This window comes from Sylvia atricapilla, chromosome 2 (genome assembly GCF_009819655.1).
Source record: "Sylvia atricapilla isolate bSylAtr1 chromosome 2, bSylAtr1.pri, whole genome shotgun sequence".
NCBI lineage: Eukaryota > Metazoa > Chordata > Aves > Passeriformes > Sylviidae > Sylvia > Sylvia atricapilla.
In genome coordinates, this window is record NC_089141.1 from 14,186,959 (window position 1) to 14,210,015 (window position 23,057).

General features: G+C 39.7%; 1 protein-coding gene across 6 annotated transcripts; it reads left to right on the plus strand.

The window, feature by feature from the left end:
- The first annotated feature begins 214 nt into the window (after positions 1-214).
- POU1F1 (POU class 1 homeobox 1) lies at positions 215-22,450 on the plus strand. Of its 6 annotated transcripts, XM_066340901.1 has the most exons (9): positions 215-304; positions 1,268-1,327; positions 10,056-10,065; positions 14,813-14,878; positions 15,723-15,836; positions 17,284-17,529; positions 19,010-19,174; positions 19,817-19,877; positions 22,130-22,450. In XM_066340901.1, exons 1-9 carry the CDS (start codon positions 215-217, stop codon positions 22,341-22,343), a joined length of 1,026 nt encoding a protein of 341 aa, XP_066196998.1. In that variant the 3' UTR covers positions 22,344-22,450. The 6 variants fall into 6 exon arrangements, with proteins under 6 accessions (XP_066196998.1, XP_066196997.1, XP_066196994.1 ...); XM_066340900.1 differs by lacking the exons at positions 215-304; positions 1,268-1,327; positions 10,056-10,065 and adding exons at positions 11,930-12,058; positions 14,549-14,564; XM_066340897.1 differs by lacking the exons at positions 215-304; positions 1,268-1,327; positions 10,056-10,065 and adding an exon at positions 11,930-12,071 and having other exon boundaries at positions 14,729-14,878.
- Positions 22,451-23,057: the final 607 nt, after the last annotated feature.

The window sequence follows — 23,057 nt, forward strand, 5'->3', positions numbered from 1 at the left end:
CTGACAGGTGGAGGCACTTAGTAATATCAATTAGTTCTCTCTTTAGATATGAAGTATTCATTTTATAAATTTATTTATTCTCTATATAAAGTTTGTTGCCTCTTGAAAAATGGCTTGCTATTGGGAATGCATCTTGCTATTCATTTAGAAGGATATTTTGTAGGTGATATCGACAGGATTTCCACAGTTTGAGGGGAGAAAAGAACAAGTGGTTATGTTTTGCAAACATGAAGATGAGACTGAGTGTTGGATTAAGAAAGAGATTAAGAGATGGCTTTGTGGAAATCTTCTGTTCAGGTACTGTGTTTGCTATGTGGAGATGAGTAATTATCATAGCTATTGCTAGAAATGTATGCTTTTTCTGTAATTCCCTATTTCTTAGTTATCTTTCTCTGTTAAAGAAGATTAACATCCTTAATCTCTGTTTAAATCTTTTGGGAACTCAAAGATAATTTGTTTTAGGCTGGTATAGAAGAGTCATGAAAGGGCAGAAGTAGAATTTAATTGTAGGGACTTAATTCATCATTCAGGTTGCTCGGCTGATGATCTGTGTGAAAATTGTGAAATGGAATAAATAGCAATAGCTGCTAATTGTATCAGCATGGCGATGTTTAAAAAACTACATGCTTTGGGACTTCTTTTTTCCCCCCAGGCATTTTACAAAGTCACCACTCTCTCAGTGTACTGAAATAGAGAAGAGAGATCTGATTTCATGTTCCTTTTGCTCTGTTTTTGGGCTGCAAAGAGGGAGGCAAGCCACCTGTGTGCTCTACAAAGGAGCAGTCAGGTGGTGCACCAAGTATTTTAAGCAGCTCCAACAGGACTGGAGTTAGAAAGTTGGTGTCTATTCAGTCTAAGGAAATCTCCCTTCTGCAGGGAAAGTAGATATTTAGTCAGTCAGAGAAAACCAAAGGGTAGTTCTGCAAAAATTCCACTTATATTTTATGAAACTAGTGTCAAATAAAAGTGATTGGGATATGATGGTATTACTCTGATCTGCTTCTAATAAATGCTAAGAGGCAGAGAAAATGATGGTGGTTTTTTCCTTGAATACAGTTTTGTGATGAGGATGTGCTGAGTTTTTTATTATTTTCTTATTTCCCTTGAAGACACAGTAATCCACCACCCAAATTCACTTCTAGTTAAATATAACCAAGTCAGACTACGCCTAATCTCTGAAAAAATTGTGCTAATATAGACTTTCTTTCCAACATGCCATGCTTTTATTTAATATGCTGTATAATTTTGTTCAACCTGTGGTTTTAAGTTTCACTGGGCAACAAGAAAAGCATGTTGGTCTCCAATTCAAGTGATTTTCCACCATGTGGTTGAGTCAACTGTGTAGCTGGAGGGAGCTTGGAAAAGGGAATTATAGCCAATTCCAAGTCAGGGGGAAAGCAATGTCTGAAAAGAGAAGAAAACAACTAAGAGAATTAATAAGCTAACAACAGAAAAGGGAAAAATTTCCACATGTGTTTGATCATCCAAGGAGCTTTGGGAAGATGCACTCATCTGAATTACATTTTTCAGGGTAACATGTTTAGTATAGATGCGTAGCTTCAGGCTTTTCTTGTGGTTTATGATGGATCATGTCACAGGAAGGTTTGTAAAAGTGGCCATTTTTTTTCTGATTTTATTTTAGATGTATTATTTACTGAAGTTTGTTGGGGTCTCTTGAAGTTTATTTGTGTAAACACATTTTATAGTCCAGTGGTGAGATCATGGCACCTTATCAGCATAGACCTTGAGACCATAACGGACCCAGAGATGCTATTGACAGATCATGTCCCTGTGCTTGCTTCCCCTTTGCTTCTGAAAATACTCATTTGTACTGCTTTGAGGGGAAATTCTCTTGGAATTCTTCCTTATGCAGCGTTATGTGGATAAGGGGTTCCTTTTATTCCTGCACCTGCATAGCCTTGGTCCAGTGTGTGGTTAGGAAAATTTAGCATTTCCCTGTGTATAACACTTCTGGAGCATGTAGTCTGCACAGAATCCTCTGTGATGCTGACTTGTTATTCAGCATCACATGTGAATAATTATTATTCCTGTAAAATAAAATCCAGTAGTTTGACAGTGATTTATGAAGAATGTTATTCGTGTTAAGTTATAGCAAGGCTTGGCTTATGTTTTCCTTGCCATAACTCCTTTATTTCTCCTCATCCACCGCAACGTCCTGGTAAATGGTGTAAAAGATTTGTCTTCTTCCTTCCCCTGCCAGGAGAGGCTGCAATGACTGGTGGAAGAATTTCACTCTGGTGAAATCCTTGCCCACATAAGAAGGAGTGCACAGTGAAAAGTCATGTTTAAAATCCCTGGGTTTTGTGTGTTGTGCTCTGTACTCTGGGAACTCCCTGAATTACAGCAGCTTTTGCAAGAATGTCCTAACAGAAACATCATTAAAAGCCCAGCTCCTGGAGGTGCTGTGCAGTCCTGAGTTGGTCATGATCTGGAAGGTGAAGGAAAAGGGTATAGTCAGGAAACATCCATTCCTCTAGGGGCCACTTCAGGCACTGGGGAACATGCTGGGGGGAGCTTGACTGCTCTGGAATGGAAAAAAAAACCCTCCAAAAGGGAATTCCCACTAAGTTCTGTGGCTGCTGCACTTCTCATGTGGAATGTCAGAGTTCCTGGGTGGCTGTGTCCCGTGCTGATGCTCCCTGGCTGCTTGTGGCCTCACAGGCTGGTCAACAGCCCTGGAGCAGATGGAAATTGTCCCACTGTGCCTCTTCCTGATGTGGTGGCCTTCCTCCTGCACCATGGCCATTGCAGGGCAGCTTCAAGTGTGGTAAAAGGGAGGAGGTCACCATGGCTGAGCCATGCTGAGAATCAGGCTCCTTACCCACAGCTCCTCCTACTCTCCCTGCATGAGAACAAAGGGGGATTGATTCCAAAGATCTAAATGAGGTTGAGTTAAACCTAGGATTCCATTTCCCTGGAATGAATGGTGTAAGAGCAGACGAGACTCCCCCAATTCTGCTTTCTCCCTCCCATTTACTTATTTCAGTTGTGCGGTTTTTTGCTTTAATACCTGGAAGATGGTGTGATGGTCTTTTTAACTCGTGATTCTTTAGGTCAGACCATTTTCTGATGGAGAGAAGCTTATAGCCATAGGTTAAATGTACATGCTGTCAGACTCAAGTGCAGTGCTGGGATTTAAAAGGAAATTTCAAAGCCCTGTTGTTCCTGCCTCTGACTGCGGTGTCTGTGTGGTCGGGCTCTTCAAAGGGATTTAGCAGACCAGTGATGTTGTGAAGGAGCTGTAGACACAGATCCAAGGAGAAGCATTAAAATATTCGCCTTGGGGAGAAATGAAAACATCTGAACATTTTCAAAGAGTAAGTAAGTATTCTACACCCATGCAAACTGTAAATAACAGTTGTTCCAATCACTATTGTTTGAGTTGTGTTTTGCTTTGGGAAGCTCCCACTTTCCATCTTTTACCTGAACAATATTTTGAGAGGTGTGCATATACAAGTATAATTTTACTTCTCACCTTCAAAAAAGCCAGAAAGTCCCCTCTCCCTAATGCCCAGTCTCATTTATGTTGGAAAGGAAAGAATGCTCTCTCAGCTGTCAACTTGCATGGAGACTGAATCAGCTCAGGTCTTGGACAGTGGCTTCTGCATTGTGAAGACTGGACCCACATGGTCCTGGTGTGGACACACCCCAGAAAGTGGAATTTCTGAGTTCTTATCTCAACCTAGTGAGAGGTTTTACACTTTTCCACATGGCACAGGCATATGTTTAAAAGCTGCCCAGTTTTATAAGTGCAGATCTGATCGAAGTGTCATCAATAGGTCTGGCTGCTATCCCCAGGCTGGCCTCTGATTTCGTATTTTCTTGGGCAAGCTACTTAACACATGGTTTCCTCACCCAAAATATTCAAGCAATACCTTTTGGGGACAAAAAACCGAGATCTTTAGGTGACAGGAGACACTGAAGGGCAAAAACTCATGCTCTTCCATGATGATTATTCTTCTCTTGAGAAAGGTGCACTTTTCAGTTTTAACACTGCTTGGTGATGATTAATCGAGTTGTGTGGATTAAATTTTCAGTGAGAGTTACGAGATACTTTCCTGAAGAATAATGCATTTTAAATGTTATGTGAGATTTAAGAATTAAAATTTTATCTCATATTTCAAGGAATTTTAAATGACCTTCAGACTGAGCCAGCCAGTGGTTTGAATATGCTAATGAAATCACTTTGCTGGCAAGATGTTTTGTTTCATAATGAAACACAAAACTGCTGACCGTGTTGAGCTGCTGCTGTTTGTCTGTCTAAGACAGTAATATTCATCCATGCAGTGTGTGCAGGCAAAGTTCAGGGATGAATATAGATGACCAGGATTTTCTGGGAGCTCATGTAATGGTGTCCTTTAGGTTTTGATGTTTGTAACCAGCTGATGACCTTTATTTTACACTGATAATGAGAGAAAGTGGCATTACTCTATCACTCGTCTCCATGAATACAGAAATAATTGAGTTCTCATCACTAATCATTTTAGCAAAGCTAAATGTGGGCAGTAGATACAGGCACTTAGCCCACATCTTGTGCTTTTACTGAGTAATGCTTCTGAAGTATTGTGAGAATGTTTACTGCTTAATTCACTGTTCAGTGAAGGTATCAAAGTCTGACTCCAATATTTTGAATGAATTCCAGTCTTTTGGGGGTTGTTTTGTGTTTGTTTGGTTTTTTTTTTCTACTTGACTGTTCATTTTTATTAGACTCAACCTAGAGGAATGTAAGTAAATTTCCAGGTCAAAGTATGAATATTACAATTGTCTTGGTAAAAAAGGGCAAAATCTATCTGCACAGGTGGTGATCTAAAGTATTAAAGTTATTTTAAAAATTTAAAAGCCAAACCTCAGGAGATTCAATTGAATTAAAAAAATCCACAGATTTCCTTTTTATCTTGTGCCTTTATTACTGTAAATCTTACTAAGTAACATTGTATAAATTATCACAAATCTGGATTAATTCCAAAAGAGTGGATGCCTAAAGTTGCAGTTTGGTTTGTCTGGAAGGTTTTCCTCCCACAGTTTATTCTGTTTGTATGATTTACCTCATACAGGGCTCACAATGCTGCAGATCAAAAAACTTGGATATTTTTTTCTAAAATAACCTCAGGTAGTCAAAGAAAAAAAAAAAAAGAAAAAAAAAAAAAAAAAAAAAAAAAAAAAAAAAAAAAAAAAAAGCACTCACAAAAGATGCCTAGAGCATTAGGAGAGAACTTTGATACAGTTTTTTTGAAATTCTGAATTACTTTTTGTCAAAGATGAAAGCTTCCATTTAAATTTGTTGATTTGATTCTATGCCAAGACTGTTAAAACTGAAGACTTTGCTGTTAGTTTTGGAACAATTTTAGAGCTGAAAAGTGATCATCAGTTCTGCTGGTCAGACATCCAAATATAATTGGGAACATATCATCCAGTTTCTCCTTGCTGTGACACATAACAAGGGAGGAGAAGGGACAGGAGGCACAGAGCAGAAGGGAAGCAGATGAGCACAGCAGAGGCTGATTTTAATTCCAGGGGGAGAAGAAGGAGGGGGTAAAAAAGAGCAACCTCATTATTCAGTACATTTCCTGTGAATTTTACCACATCCTTGTCCCAAGCTTCCAATAAAATTGAACAAGTATTAACCAGTGTCACAGAACCTTATTTTAGTTGTTGCCTATTACATGCCCCTGACAGTCCCCTGGAGGGGCTTGGGCAGGTGAAGCACACACTCACCTCTGCCTGTGAACCACAGAAAGTTGCTGGCAGCTTTTAGGAAGTGCCTGAGATCAGAAATTTTCTTGGTTATTCCTTTTAATTGAGTTAATTTTTAAGAGCTGGAGCTACATATGTGGCATGGAGATGGTCATGAAGATTGTCATGTAGCAGAAAATTTTCTGTGACCCACCAAAGGCTGGACCAACACTGAGACCATGCAGTTCTTTTCCCCAGGAAAAATCAGAAGGTGCAGGCTGTTCAAAGGTGGGACAGGTTGTAATGCAAATGCATGTTGATGTGGCAAACAGCCATGGAAGAATGTTTTGAGCCTTTAAATGTACTGTGAACCTTTCAGGATTTTTGACCTCTGCAAGGAAACTTCTGAAACCCTTTCAGAAGATGGTGAGGGTGATATCCAATGCCCTGTCCGGGAACTAAAAAGAAATTTTGCTTTTGGGGACATGTGAAGTAAAAGACAGTTACAGGAAAAGTATCTGGGGGGTTGTTCACTGTCCTATTTTCATCTAATTGCTTGATTATGTAAGCCCAGTTTCCAAGAAAAAGTTGTGTTCAGTAGATTTTTGCGCTGTGGGCAGTGGACTAGCAGTATTACTTCTAGCGCTGGTTTTCTGACTGAAACTTTTTTTGCCAACTTAAGTAGTGAAAGGACAAATTCATAGCAGATATGCAGCAACAGATGATGTCTTCTTAGGTTATATGTAATGTTGATGAATTTCAGTATTATTGTGGTAGATATTCAAAGGGCTGACTTGGGAGGTTCCAAAGCATTTTCTAGGGCCAATTTGTCATTTCAGCAACCTGGCTTAGAGCTTTACCCTGGCAAAATATCTCCCTTATGTCCTGTTCATTTCCTGTACTTTTTTGCCCTGCTGGACTTACACTCATTCAATTTTTCTCTTCCTTCCATCTTTGAGCTGTCTCAGGGTATATCTGAAGGGGCATTTCTGTGGCATTTCAGATGTGAAAATAGTCAGCTTCCTTATTTCCCTTTTTTCCCCTCCCTCTTTTTAAATAAACAAGACTTGTTGATTAAAACCATTTGGGAAAAAAAATGTTCTGCTAATGAAAGTATAAAGTCAGAAGCAGGGGATGCACATTTTGCTCCATTTTATCTTACGTGAAGGGACCTTTAAAGTGCATGTGCAAGATTCAAAGAACCATTTGCACTGCATTCTGTGTACAGGAATACTTACCAAAGCTTTGTGGAAGCTAAGTTTGTCTTGGGCCTTGAAAAACAAAACTGTGAAAGAATTAATGGTTCTGTATCATGATGAAAACTTCCTGGGATTGCAGATCCCCTTTCCGAAATGACATAAGAAAAATGGAAAAATTCATTCAGAGAAGAATAAAAGCACTCCCTGCAAAGTTAGGTTTCTAGAAAGAGCATAATGTGGATTGAAATTCATAACTGGGTATATATATTTCTTTTTCTTTGTGGTAAAGTTCTGGTTTTCCAAAGGAAGCTGTGGGGGCAAAAGTCTTTTGCAGCCGAAGTTGTTGTTACATTGTCCTGAAAAAACTGAAAGTGAGTAAATTGTAATACATGCAAGTTTTAAACCTGGTCTTTAACAAATGTGAAATCACTGTCACTAGTAATATTTTGCAAATGCTTTAAAGTTGTTAAGCGAAAGTTGATTTTTTTCACATACTTGACTAAATTCATTCCTGGTATAGGTCCACTGCCTGGTTCCAGCCATGACTGTTTGCAGTTATGATCCTACCCAGTTTTTCACTGGAATAAGGCTGGAATGAGCTTGGATCACTTCCGTGAACTGTCAAGGTCTCCATCAGTATATTTACAATATTATCATTTTGAGGACCAGCAGTCTGACTGGGAGCACAAAGAAAAGCAGTGAAATTTGTCTCTGTTATTTCAGGTTGTAGCTCTTGTAGATAAGTTTAACCATATTTTATGATGGGAGCGGCTGCCCTGGCTCACTCAGGTTGTTGTTGGAGAGCCGTGGGAACACCACCTTTCTCTGCAGATAACAGATCATGTCTGTGCTGGACGTTCAGGGGGCTCTTTTCTGCAGAGGTGATCTAAAGTTGAGGACAGGTGGCTCAGAGAAACAAGTAATCTTATGTTCTTTTTGGTCTTTATCAAGTAGTCCCACTCGCTCTAAATCAGGCTTTAAGGCTTTTGTTTGCTCTAATGCAATTGCACATGTTTTACTCAGACTCCAGTGAGCCAGACTTTGGCAGCAAGACTGGATAAGCTTTCTATAGGTTTTTAAAAGCAAATTGCATTGTGCTGCTCCCTGGGAAAGTGTCTTCCTTGAAAATGTTTAATCCTCCCTCCCTCCCCCCGTCAGTTGTGAATGAAACTATCCGTGGCATACACTGACAGTTTGTGAGTCAATTTGTGTCTCACCTAAGAAAGAAGATTTATTTTCCCCCCTATGCACTGTGTTATGCACTTAGAGATGTCTTTTTCATTTACATTGTGGGAAGTAAACCATGGATCTATGATATCCCTCTGCCTTGTGGGGATTTCAATAACATCAGCATGGCCATTCCAGTTCAAGGAATTCCTGGATAGGAAAAACAACGGGAAAGTTGGGTGAACATGCAGATCTTTAGAGCAATTTTATAGTTTTTTTATCCAACCTAGTGATAAATGACCATGGAAGTTAGAGAAAGTTAGAGAAACCCGGGAATTTCAGTATTCTGAATAAAATGAAATGTGACAGAAATATTCACACACAAGTACATTGTACAAAAGTGTATGGGATGACAGGACACAAATTGCAGTATTATTGGGGAAAAAAAGAGGTGAAGATCACCCTCTCCATGTGCAGTGAAGGCAAAAATGAAGCTCACTTCTCAAAGAACCACAATTTCTCTGAGATGCATTGTTGGGATAGATAGATAGATAGATAGATAGATAGATAGATAGATAGATAGATAGATAGATAGATATAGATATAGATTGATCTAGATAGATATCAATAGATAGATAGATATAGACAGAGAGACCCTCACACCCACTCCTCTCCAGAGTGTAGATGTATAAATGAGTGCTGTTTCAGTGGGATATATTTCAGCTGCAGGACTTGTGCTTAGGCTTGTACAGACTTCCATCCCTGCAAGCTCTTTATCTGAACAAGCCTTAGAGTTTTCAATTTATCTACAAAAGGGCTTGGAGACCTGGGATGCAGCAATGTTGCTGCCGAGGCTTGCACTGTGCCAGGTTTTCTTTGTAATTTTGTGGTTCTTGGCAAAAGTGAGGCTGGAAATCCATGTTGTCGACCAGCATGGAATCATCTTTTGGGAACAGAAATGCTGTGCTCCTGTGGAGGAAAATAATGGTGTTCCCCTGGCCAGACCTGAGATCTTACAATGAGATGCTGTTTCTGAGCTGAGAAAACCACATGAAGAACCATCTTTTTGCCACTAAAACAGACAGTTTAATGCTGTCTTAAAAACCCTCACTGGGTTTTTGATGGCTTTCTTCACTATTTGGGATTCAATCAGGACAGATTTATGGGGCAAAGAATCAGTCTGCTGACATGAAATAACTATTGGAGTCAACCCGAGGAAAGATATTAAGGTAAGCTCAGAATTATCCAAAAAAAGGACAGTGTAAAAAAGGTTCAGTCATTAAAATCTTCTTTTTCCCCCATCCTCATTTTAGAAGTAATTGCCCCCTAAAAGCCCATGTCAACTGAGGATTCAGCAGGAAGCAGATGGGATTCCCTGCGACATTTACCAGCATCCAAATGGAGAATGGGCTCTGGGTTTCAGGGCAGAAAACTCCTACTGAACTTTTGAGAGCACTGGTAAGTGTAGAGAAGGAATGACCTCTTTCAGCCAGTGGCCCAAAATTCCTGCCAGAGGCCTTCAGCTGAGTTGTGTGCTGTGGAGCAGAGCCTTAAAACTGACCAAGAAATTACAATATGTGGAGCCACAGGGTAACTTTGGGCCAGGCAACCTGCAGCCTTAGCACAGTATCCACAGAGGGTGGTAACTTAACTTTATAAGAGGTGCTACTTGTGTTAGAAATGAGCTCTGATGAATGGGAAATTTTTCTAATACCTAGTATTGGTAACAATCCAGCTTTCCAGGATCCTCAAAAATTATGCAAAAAACCCTTTATCTGAAACTGAATGCAACTAAAGAAACTTGGTCATAATCAAAATGGAAAATAGTAAAGTTACTAGCAAGAAGTAAGTGATATAGCACAAACATGCAACATTAGATTTTTTTTTTTTATTTGCCACTATAAAACACAATAATGAATAACCAAGGCATGAAAAAATTCCTTTGAGGTGGCATCTGGAATAGTGTCACAGAGCACCTCTATACTGCACTCTGAGGGAAAGTTCAGTGCCTTATGACTCCTGGCTGAATTTACTTTCTCAGTCCCAATCAGTCCCAGCTTCTGTGGGTGAGCCACACCCATGACACCACAGCCATCCCCTCTAATGAACTCCATAGGTCTGGAAAACCTGGGCAAAGCTGGGCAAGCTTCTCCTGACCTGGGGAAGAAAAGGAAATCTGGAAGGGAGCTCCATCTTTTACTTGGGGACAGGCTACAACTTCTTTGCATCCAGACATGAGTTTGCAGTGAAATTGTAATTTTACTGTTTACTGAATGCTATCCACAGTGGTACTTGCTGGGAATTGAGAAAAAAGAATTGTCCAAGACAGAGATGTAAAGTTATTCTTTTTCTCACACAGCCTCAAAACTCTGGTATGTGGAGGGGAGCCCCTGTTAGATTTATCCTGCCCCTTGCTGAGGGAGAAAAGGAGGTGAAAAAAATTAAAATTTGAATATAAATCCACAGACATTAGGATATATTGAGCCAAGCCCAAAGTAATGCAGGTGGGAGTTTATTTGATGACAGGTACCCCTATAATATTACAATAATTATTTTGATGGGTTTTGTATATTTTTCAATCAGAACATGCCTGTATAAGAAGTAAATGACCACTGTTGAAGCACACGTGCAGTTTGCCATATGCAGTAATTCTGAAATTCCTCTACAGTCTTAGACACAGCCTTTCCCAAAGCACACTTAGAGATAATACAAAGGGTTCTGCAGAATGGCTCAATGCAATGCCACTTTTCTTCAGTAACACATGAGAAATAGTGTAACAATAAGTCTGATTGCTCCCATCTCATGTATCTGAAGCTGGTGGTGTCAAAATTCTAGTTCAGACATTTAACCCAGTTTGGAATATGAAACACATAAAAAATATTGTCATCTTCACATAAAATATGGCCAAACATCTTTGGTAACAAAAACCAAACCAAGCCCACCTTTGCTGTATCTGCACAGAATATGTGACTATAGTGTACTGCAGAAATTTTCACCATTTTTAAGGTAACCTGTATGCTGTTTAATGCTCAAAAATTATTCCAGTCTCTTGTCAAAAATCACTTTTCTTCTTTGAGTAAGGATTCTGATTTTACTTAGAATCTTCTAGAGAAGACTTTACATGCTGCAGTAGCATAAATGGACAGCATGGACTGTCAAGAGCTCATCTTAGATAAACATGTAGAGAAACATTTAGCAGATCATGCTTATGGAAAGTTCTATGTTCAAAAACTACCTTCTGGCTACAGCTGCTTCATTTTACACATCTCTGATTTATACTGTATAGGTCAAGACAAATGAGCACTGTGCAACTGCTGGGCATTAGGTTAATTCAGATTATTTTGCTATAGGTTCTTGACTGTTGCAGACTTCTGTTTGAGCTCTCAGACAGGTTGCCTTCCAGACAATTGCCTGGATGAAATTTTGGAGGCAGGTGTTAACTGTGGAAACTTACTCAGTATTAAACTCACTTGTCTGTTGCCACTGACTTTGGAGACGATACTTTTATTTATTTTTTTTCTGGTCATTGTCCTCCACAAAAGACCTAATTGAAAATATCTGTCAAATCATGTCTCTGGTTTCCCTCTTCTTTCCCCCGCCCCCCCATTAATTGGACACGTATTGTGTTTGTGTGGGAAGGAAGGAGGCTCTGTGGCAGGGTAGCAATATTGCTGGGAAAAGAACATTAAAATGGATAAAGGGATTTCCTAGTGGTATAAATACCTGCACACGACCTCCCTGTGCTCTGGAGCCCTCCTCTGTGTGTATATCCAGGTAAAATCCTGGAACAGACTTTGAGGTGCCATTAATCCTGTGGGATCTGCTCTGGTAGAATAGGGGACAGGCAGCTCTCTTGCCTCTTGGAGGGTATGAGCTGCCAAGCATTTGCTTCCTCAGACACCTTTGTGCCCTTGAATTCTGACTCTTCTCCCTCCCTGCCTCTGATAATGCATCACAGCGCTGCAGAGTGCCTGCAGGTCTCCAACCATGCCACCAATGTTGTGTCTACAGGTACTTTTTGAAAATACTCTTGCTCTCGTTTGTGATTTTTTTGGGTAATATACGAGTTCATCAAATTCTCAGTATTTAAAGTGTTCAGTATCAGTGTTGTGTATGATTGGGACTATGCCAAAGCAGAGGCAATTTCACAGAACTCTGCATTATGAGTGAATCAGGAAAAGCACAAATGTTCGTGTTTTAGCTAAATAAGTAATTTTCTCTAAGTTTTTTCAAGATTAGACTCAAATATGCTGCCAGCTTAGAACTGTCATTGTTGGTATAACTACAGTCTTCAGTGACAACTGCCATGTAAATTAATTGAAAGGTTGTTTATTATGCAACCGTAATTTAAAATATTATAAATTACTTTAAATAGGAAATTTATTTATTTATTAGCTTGGGGGAGTTTTAAAGAAGGAAAAACATTGATTTGCAAGGCATGTTGCAAACTGAATCAAGACTAAGGTTTAAGTGGGATGTTCAAAATGGGTAGTAGAAACCCTGTCAGTATTTTTGAATCTTGTATGCTTGTGTATATAATCCAATTAGATGCATTTAAACACTAGGACTATTTAATCACTGCATATTTGAGCCAAAGAGAGTTTTCTGGCAGCCTTAATACCGCAGAAGTGGGATTCTGGAATACTGGAATTGTTGATAGAAAGCCTTCAGAAACAGAAAAAGAAATATTTGATTTATTTGAAATTGCATTAATATTAGAATTTTATTTGGAGTCTTAACAAGAAACCGTATTTTTCCTGAAAAGCATTACTAATAAAGCATTTTAATGAAAAGAAAAAGCATATCAGTAGTGAAAACTGATTGTTGGTGACAGAAAACAGGATCATCTTATACATTAAGCAAGAGGCTCAAAATATCCTAATACAGCTGTGGTTTAGCAATGGTGGCAGGGAATAGGAGAATTTAAATTTTGCATGAGGTCAAATTTATGTATCTGTATTACAGCAGTATTTTCTAGATTGATCTGACTTTTAATGAAAGGAACATCATCAGGATTGGCCCAAAACATCCGCTCCCCTGTTACAGGTTTAGGTTTGGGTGTTTTGTATCTGCCACCCAAGGACAAATGCCACTGCCTTTGTCAGTGGAAATTTTGATTACAGGATCACATCCAGAAGATGATCCGGTGAGAAAATTACCTTGGGAAAGCAGAGACAGAGGGTGATAACTATAATGAGTCAAGATTTACAAATTTCATGTATAGATTAAGGAATTGTCATAAAAAGTGCCCCTCTGTTTAGTGCATGTGAGGAGAATTTGTGTAGAATGTAATGGTGAAAGGATTTTGAATAACAACTTATTTTAAATGTCAAAAGTTTTAAAAATGGATGTAACAATTCTTCATCACAAGAAAGGTGAAAATACTTCTGTTCAAATAGTATGCCATTCACCTGATGCTCTCCAGTATCCTCAACACTTTAACTGCTATTATTTCATTTAAATAGCATCATGCTCACTATTTAGTTTTCAATCATTATTAGCAAGTCAAAAACTGTATTTTCATGCATAAAAATTATAGTATGTGGATTATGAAATAGTGGAAAAAATGCAACCAGTAAAGACTCAGATCTTAAGAGAAAAATTTAATTGCTCTGCATGCCTTACAGTTATTAACACAATCTTTATTTTCACTGCATCTACGTTAATATAAGCATGGTTGTGTTAGCAGAATTTATATACATATATATATTATTTTATATATTATTTTTTATATACAAGTATATTTTAACAGAACACTTTACTGTTATAATTACTGTTGTAAAACCCAAAGATTCTACTCCCTAATTAAATAGATTGCTTTGAACAACAGGAATGTGTTCTTTAAAATGTGGGTTTACATACGTGAATGTTCATGAACATTAATTTTTAATATTCTGTTTTATTGCAGTTGTTAGAGGTGGCAGTAAATGCATTTTTATTCCTACTTATACATAAGAAACAGCCGTATCTCTATATTGCATTGGGCAAAAAATGGTCTCATTCTTCAGGCACTGGCTATTACTGAGCACAGATCCAAAATACCCCTGTGAAAACACCAGAGATAAATTAAAGCGTGTTTGTTGGTGCTGGGGGTGGAAAATGTTTATTTAGGCCTGACATTTTAGAGGAATCCATCTTGTTTCTCTACCACCTTGTCAAAAGACTCTGAAATGCTTTTTGTTGCTTGGTGCTCAAGAAATGGTGATTTTTGGACACATCAAAGCAAATGTCCCAAACTGCTGCCTTTGGAAACCCAGGCCTTCATTCACTGCAGGGTTTCCTTGACAGTGAAGGCAATTTCCTGAGACCACAGAATTAGTTTTTATGTGAGATTGAATGAATCAGCCTGTAGAAGCTGTGTGAGGAGAGGAGCAGGTCTCCTCCTTAACCATGCAATGCTTCCCCAGCTCAGCAGTTTCTGTAAACTGGGTTATGCCCATGGATTATGCTAAAAGCAACCCATCTAGACACAGAATGACAATTCCTAGTCCTGCCTCAGAGGATGTCCACTATTTCTAGTGACAGTGCTTCCTGACAGGTCCCTGTAAACCTGATGGTTGTGGTCCTGTGTTAAATGCTTTCAGAAGAAGCTACTACTGCAGAGAAGGCACTGCCTGCCTCGAGCTTAAAGTCTTGAATCTTGAATTCTTACATAATCACTTACAGAGTCCCATCTGTTTTCCCTTTGCTCCCTACTCGTGCCTGTTGGTGCAATGCCTCTGCCACGACAACGCTGGGACACCCTTGGCCAGGCCTTCACTACTCCGTGCCCTCCTGTCACTATGGGAATCAGCCTTCCACCTACGGGGTGATGGCAGGTAAGAGGCCAACCCTCAGCTGGGTGAGCTGTCAGCATGTGGATTTGAGCCAGTTCTCCTTTAGAGGGACCAATCCAAGCCAATTGTGTAAAGAAGGTGGGATTTGGATTAAGGCATTAGGAAAGGGGTTGGGAAATTAGGGGGCAATTCCCAGAGTTTCCCAAACCGCTGCATCTCTCATGAAATTACTCTGTATTTTATATCTCCCTTTTTTTCACTTTTTGAGGGACCAGAAGTGACATACCCAATGTATCTGTGTATTATTGCTACCTGGGCTGATGAAGCCCTGACTGCAGCTATAAAATAAAATGATGGCATAATGAAGGGATAGCTGAATTCAGCAGGCAGATCAGCCATGTGATCATGGATTTTTACTCTCATGAATGCATGCTAGCATCCTGCTCATTCTTCCCTGTCCCAAGCTCAGTAAGAGTGAGGCACTTTTATTCTGTGCAAGTGTAAGTAGCAGTCAATGAGGTAATGACATGAACCAAATTAACATAACTCCTAGGAAATAACTGGGACTTGGAAACAACCCAAGATCAAACTCAGAATTTTATTTCATTTAATACTAGAGTAAATCAGCATAGACTAATACATCTGCATAGGGACAGAGTGTAGACTTCCTTCATGATGTGCAAACTTCTAAATGCTCCTATTTTATTGCACATTTCTGTGTCTTTTGCAAACATTCTTGGCATTTTCCAGATCCCTGGGAACATTAATAAGTAAAAATAAATTATATTGCTCAGAAATTAATTGTCTCTAATTCCAAAATAAATACATTTTTATTTTTCTCTTTCTTTTCTTATTTTTGTTTTCTTCCTTTACCTTATTTTCTTAGGCATCAAGCCTGCCACTCCAGAGATGCTCTCAGCAAGTCTCTCCCAGACTCGCATCTTACAGACATGCAGCATGCCTCACCCCAACGTGGTAAATGGTGTCAGCACCCTGCAAAGCAAGTCCCCTTCTTTTAAAGTATTTTTCATTATATTTTGAGAATTTTTTCTGTGGTTATCCTGTGTGAAGTGAATAAAATAATTCTATGGGGTTAGAACCTCCAACATTGATGGGAGTATTGGGGCAGCGAAGAAAAACCTAACCCTAAGGAAGGAGGAAGCAGTGGGAACTTAATGAAGAAGAACTTAATGAAGTTCTTCTACACACTTTCGTGTAGTTTAGAAAATTGGGAAGGATGACCTGAGAACCTGGAAATTACTGGCTGCGCCAGATACACTGAAGAGTGTTAATATTTCTCCAATAACTGCCCCCATGCCTCCATGAAGTCAGAGACTTTTTAGCTCTATGTACAATATCTAGGGAAAAACCAGCCTTCACTCTTAACTGAATCTCCTTGTGAAATCTGACATTTGTGAACAAAAGGTAGCAAAAGATAGTTCTGTTCTTGAGCAATTTCTTTTTTGAAGGATCGTTCAGAATGACTTCTGGTTTGTATTTTTTTTTTCCTTTGAGCTCTTACCAGTGTACTTTCATCAAAGAAATTTTATGCTACAGCTAAGCCAAGACAGTATCTTGTCTGAGCACCAAATGGCATCTACATGGAAATATTCTCTGTACCAGAAAATAGAGACTGGTAAATTCTAAGTGACTCTAAATGACACAGATCCATCAGTCTTCTTGTGCCACTTAATTCCAACTTAGAGGATGGATTTTTATTTGTGTAAATTTAGCCAATTTTCCTTTCCTTTAAGTGCTTCACAGTTTGCTAAGTAATAGCATGGCTGTGGCTGGTGAAAGGGGCTGTTGATAGGTTTCCATTTGTTGGGACAAGAAAGAAAAATATATATCCTAGGAAATTCTAACTCCTGGATTCTCTCCTGCATATTATATTGATGCATTAAGTTTTAGTTTTCTTGGTTTTCAGATTCTGTGCTGCCTAGGGATGTAGTTCTGAGCCTTAATATGATTAAGTGCCAGTCAGCTCTCATCACAGAATAGGTAGACAAAACAAATCCTTTTCCTGATGAACACCAAGGACAATTTTCAGGCCTAAAAGCATAAATAATGGTGGACTGAAGGGAGGAACAGGATGGATGAGACATCACAATCTGAAGCTGTAATTGGACAATTAAACCCCAATATGCAAATGGACCAAAACCTATAAAAGTGTAAGACCTCGTGACCACTCAGCCATTTTGTGACCATTCTTAGTCCACCTTTGGTGTAGCCCTGGTCAGGCTCTTGTCCTGCCCAAGGTAGATCCTGAAGGCCTTTCAGTAAATATCTACTCTATTTTCTAGCTCTGTCCAGTCTCTGTTCCAGGTCAGCCTTCCCAAGGCGTCAATATAATTAACATGACCAGCATTACCCGGCGGCGAGGGGAGGCTTTGACCGCGTAGCAGCGGCGAATCCCTGCCATGAGCTTTCCCTTTGGCCTTGCTCAGGTGGCCTGACGCCGTGCCTCTACAAATTCCCGGAGCACGCCCTGAGTGCCAGCCCCTGTGCCCTGGGCCACGGCTTGGCCCCCATGGGCCAGCCCCTCCTCACCGACGATCCCGCGGCCGCCGACTTCAAGCAGGAGTTCCGCAGGAAGAGCAAGTCCGTGGAGGACCCCGTGGACATGGACTCCCCTGAAATCAGGGAGCTGGAGAAGTTTGCCAACGAGTTCAAGCTGAGGAGGATCAAGCTGGGTATGTGCTTTATGTCCTTGAGCAAAAGGGTGAAAGGTTCCAGTGAGAGCCCAATTATTTCTGAGTGTTTTATGGTCTGGCCTCTGCTGTTGGCTGGTCATAACTCTGATCCTGCCTTGCCCTGCAGAACTTTCTCCATTCCTAGAAGACTTGCATGGAATTAATGAACCTCAGCTTCTAATTTACAGAAAGGGAATTTAAGGTTTCCTGCCCTTAAATTATTTTCTGTTAAATGAGGAGAAAAGTTTTGCTGTTCAATAAATTCCATGCAGTGTCAGGTGCAATATTTTGCACAGCTCCAAATTATCTGCATGTTAGGGCAGGACATGCTCTAACCTCTCATAACCCTTTTCTTCCCCATGGAGTGTTTCATCTGATGGTGTGCTGTCATTTCAATATACACTGAGTGACATCCTTCACTTCCTTCCTGGTTTATTTTTTTGTGCCAGGACACAGTTGGGAAGCAATTGATATCTTTGTTGCTGTGAGATAACTGCTGAGGACAAACGTGGGCTGAGCCCTGTGGTTCTTCACATTATCACTTATAACATTGCATCAATACTATAGGGAATCCTTTTATTTTATAAACCTAAAATTATAAGGTTATTTGGGGTATGTGTGCACTATCTCAGTAGCTAGAAAGCCAGTATGTTTCATTTGCAGTCTAAACTAAAATAAAAGAAATTAGGGTTTCAAAAATATTTGGCAACTGATTAATTTTCCTGTATATCCTGTACTTGATGTCAGCCACAGTGATGGAAAGCATTTTCCAGGCCACACATAGTTAATCACTGCACCTTCATCCTGAATTTTTGAGAGAACAAAACTTCCTTTGGTAAAAGCAAATGGCATGGAGCCTGTAGAAAGAGAGAAATGCAGAATGCACAGGAAAAATAATCGGAGTTTCAGCTTTACAAGACAAAACAGTATTGGGGGTCTGAGAGACACAGGGTTAGTGCAGTCTAAAAGCAGGTGCCTAATGGGACACTGAGTGCCTTAAGATATCCTGCCTTGTCCTGGCACTGAAGCAGGAAAGGAGGATGAGGATCCAGTCCCACAGCCATGGCAGATCCACATTCATGGAAATAAACAGGGAGCTGGTGACGCAAAGTCAGAGTCTGCATGGAAACTGCAGCATTTCTCTGATGACTTCATCTGAGTTTTGCAACAAATAACAGGAGACCCGCAGTGCCTCTAGGGATTAGTTTATTGCTCTTGCACCATCTACAGAAAGACATAGGGTGTCTGGATTGTCCTCAAATCCCTAATCCTGAAGTGTGAAACTCCCCTAACTCCATGTCACACTCCACAGGAACCACCAGGAGACTGGACACAGCTCTGAGGTGAGCTCAGACACCTCTGCAGGAAGCTCAACCTGCAAGCACACGCTGTCCACGAGAGAGTGAAGGGCTGAGCATCTCAAGGAAAGCAACCCTCCTAGAAAGCTTCAAAGCTGCTTTTTCCTCTTTACTTCTGGCAGGTTATACACAAACCAACGTTGGGGAAGCGCTGGCTGCTGTGCACGGCTCTGAGTTCAGCCAGACCACGATTTGCCGGTTTGAGAACTTGCAGCTGAGCTTCAAGAATGCCTGCAAGCTGAAGTCCATCCTGTCCAAGTGGCTGGAGGAAGCAGAGCAAGTGGGAGGTAGAGAGCTGAAATCCTCTAAATATTGATTTGCACCTCAAGCAGAATCTCATATAAACATTTTAGGACTATTATATGTCTTCAGCAGACTGAAGATTTTGTTTGACCAGCTTTAAATGCTGAGGTGTGCTTGTGTTTTTTTGTGTGTTTATTTTTTTTGTTTTTTGTTTTTTTTTTTTTTTTTTGTTTTTGTTTTTGTTTTTTTTTTTTTTTTTTTGGTTTTTTTTTTTGTGATGAGCATGGAAGGGAAAACTGAAATGCTTGGAAACATCTCTTGGGCTGCTTGAAAGAAATTTCTTCTAGTCCCATCCCAGCAAACCAGTTCCAGTAGAGAGCCAGAGTAGAATCTGCAGGACAGCCCATTTAGCACTGTACAGGGATTTTCCACTAGCAAAGGACTTTTGCTTCTTACCATTTCTGCCTATAATCATTCATAATTGGAGGTAAAACAATGGCCAAACATCCTAACAATGGAAAAATCCTGTGTGATAGTTCTCTTATTCAGCAGCACTTTCTCTTGTGCTTTCTTCTTCCTTCAAAGACAGTGACTAATTTTTCTGGAAATGATTGTTCTTGTTTTCCAGTCCCTGTGGAATGTAACTGCCAGCTTTTGTTGTTTGGCTTCTTCTTTTTTTAATACAGCTTTGTACAATGAAAAAGTTGGAGTGAATGAACGGAAGAGGAAGCGCAGAACCACCATAAGGTAATAAATATTAAGGTCATTGCAGTTTAGAAACAATTTTGGATAAGATGCTTCTTTTCCTTCTGTCAGTGTGCTGTTTTCTATTAATGAATATCTACATCTTGTGCTTCTAAAAGTTTCAATATTTGGAAACCTTGCAGAGGAAAAAAAACCAGCATAACCTCCAGACCCTCCAACTCATTCCAAAGATACTATTTTTTCCCAATTAAAGACTTTTGTTCAACCACACACTTTCACATGAAAATCTATTTTTTTCTAATTCAGTCAAAATTTAGTCTATCTGTAAAGTGAGTAAGGTATCAGAGTACCTTTATTTTCATTTTGGGAGATTCTACATTGCACCAAAATAAATGGCAGGATGTTGGGGTAATAGATAAACATATAGATTTTGATACAATAAAAAACCCCATATAAATTTGCCAGAGAATTGAGGTCTGGGAAGTTTGAGAGAAAGCTTTTGTATATCCCATTGCATCCCTGTCATGGAATTCTTTGAAGTTCCAAAGAAACACTTTAATAAATTAGAGGAAAAATGTTGCAAGAGACTCTAATTAATAGGGGGCTGGACAGAGCAATGACACGTCCCAACCGATTCGGCCACCATGTCGTTCTCCCATTTATTGTTTTCCAACAGCAGATTATATAGATTCACAGTGTAGTTTGCCATTACAGGTCATACAAGGAATGCAAACCAGCCTTATTTATCTTAGTCTTAAGGTGGCTAAATTGCCAGTGCTACAATTCTACATTTAGAAACCCATTATTCTCCGGGACACCTTAATGTGAAATGTGAAATCTTGCTGCGCCATAAATGTGAATTTTTGCTGTGCCATGGAGGCCTGCAGGCCCCCGGCCCCAGGGGCCAAAGAGCCCACTCTGGAATTGCTCACCCTCAATCAATCCAAATATAAATCATGCCCTCGAGCTCTAAGAAACTCTGCAACAGGAAAAAACCAGAGTTGTTCTGGAAACTTCGTTTTCTTGTTTCTGACAACTCTGGTGGCCAACATCTACCACCTCTCGAGTCTCAGCTCCACATGGAAATTGATTAAGCTGGCAAAATATATTATAAGAAAAATATTACCAAAATTGCAAATGAGAGTGGAGTATTTCCTTCTCCTCAGATATCCCAGATTCTAATTAAAGGTTCCTCTGAAGGGATGCTTCTCAATTAGGATGGAAAAGTCCCATGAACTAAATAAAGGTAGACCACAGCAAAAACTTCTAAATTTGAATTTGTGGAAAGTAGTATATTTCATACTTTGCTAAAAACCTAAGAAGTTGTTAGTCAAAAGTAATGATGTTTCTATACTTCTGTATGTGCAGAATCCCATGCTATTAATTAGGCAGTTTTGTTAAACATTAGTAAATATTGAAAAACTGACCTGTGAATGAAAGACCAACAGATGAAATAACTAGAAATGGAGCAGATACTGTAGTTCTGTAGAGCAAGTACCTGCACCTCACTTCCAGAATAATGCATGAAGTGCCCTCTCGTGTCCAAAGAAATTACAGCTACTGCTGAAACTTCAGGGTGCCTCCCGGTGGCACATGTCACAGAGGTGTTTTTTAGAATATGTAACAGAAATTGGAAGCTAATTCTATCTGAAAATAAGAAAAAATAACGATATTAAGTTATTCTGTTTAGTGAACCACTCAACTTTGGTCGCTGCTGACTCTGAGAAACAGATGAGGGCAGACATTTGGAAAATGTGATGATGGCTAAAACAGCCGGCCATAATCTCTCTGATTTCTAGGAATACTCTAGTGCTGACTCCATAATTAGTGAGACGCAAACCACAAAGTTTTCCCAAACATAAGTGCTGCCGCTCTTCCTCTCTGTAAACCCAGATGATTTGATACAACCAGGTAACACCACTGAGGTGCATTTGCTGGTGCAGAAAGGTGGTCAGGCGTGCTCTAATTCCTGTGACCCTACTCATAACTAGTTAATAGCTGTGTAACCTAGATAATATCAAGAAGCACAAATATTTTATGTTTAACAGTGAAATGGCACTGATTATTTTTGCCTTTTGATCACCCCATGCCAAAATTCCGTGTGATGTCCTGCTGCTCACATCAGCAGTGAACTGAGAGTATTTTTAGTACTTTGGGTTTCCTTTACATAGAGAAAAACTAAAGAATCAAGTCACTGCCTTCAGTGCTGTTACTTGATCTTTCTCTTGAACTAGTGGTGAAAGCCTGAATGTACAGGAAAGTTATTAAAGGTGAAATTTTACCCCTGTATCCAGCATTGCTGCCAAAGAAGCCCTAGAGAGGCACTTTGGAGAACAAAGTAAGCCGTCTTCTCAGGAAATTATGAGGATGGCTGAGGGGCTCAATCTTGAGAAAGAAGTCGTGAGAGTTTGGTTTTGCAACAGAAGACAAAGGGAAAAAAGAGTGAAGACCAGTTTGCACCAGAATGCTTTCAGTTCTATTATCAAGGAGCACCATGAATGCCGGTGAAGTACAGATGTGGATTTCTGTTTTGCTTTTCTGTTATTATTGTAAATACTGTGTTGTTTAAAAACAAAACAAAACAAAACAAAACAAAAAAAAAAAAAAAGAGAAAATCAGTTGTTTCTCCTACAAGATACCATCCTCAGTTGCAGTGTTTGTGGAGGACCCAATATTAATGTAAAAAGTTGGAAACTCAATCCTGCAGTGTCTGTTTAACAAGTTGGAGGTCTCTGCAAGGAACCCATCATGCTTTGTTCAACTAGGAACGCTCCCCAAATTTCATGGCAGCTGCAGCTTCCCTGTGCTGTGCCTTCCTTGCCTCTGTGGTAGGAGTTAATGACTAAATGTGTGTGTGTTGGACAATCAGAAAGGTGGCAAAGCTCGGTGTCAGCAGTCCACGGGAAGGATTTTGCTGTCGTTAATTAGGGCATTGTGAGCTCACCAGGACAGAGGTGTCACACTGCTCCTACTGGGTGCTCTGTCTCAGCCCAACATTTGCTGTCTTGAGCTGGTAGAAGTGTTGTCAAGTAGAAGTGGCTCGGAGAATGCTTGTTACCAAAGGTAATTCTTTGGCCAATTTGTTCTGTATCTCAAAGTTTAGTTTGGGTAGGCTTAGCTATAAAAACAGGAATACAGTTTATCTGACCTTAAGACTTCATGGCCTAAGGGGAAGAAAAATAATTATCAGGGGTTTTATTACATTGGTCTTTTTCTGCATTG

Bases quoted from the DNA above. Each gene is read 5' to 3' on its own strand.
- POU1F1 (XM_066340897.1), top strand. From the start codon at position 11,930: ATGAGCTGCCAAGCATTTGCTTCCTCAGACACCTTTGTGCCCTTGAAT. The intron at 17,530-19,009 runs GTATGTGCTTTA...TACTTCTGGCAG, and splicing joins GCTGAGGAGGATCAAGCTGG to GTTATACACAAACCAACGTT. The intron at 19,175-19,816 runs GTAGAGAGCTGA...TTTTTAATACAG, and splicing joins GGAAGCAGAGCAAGTGGGAG to CTTTGTACAATGAAAAAGTT.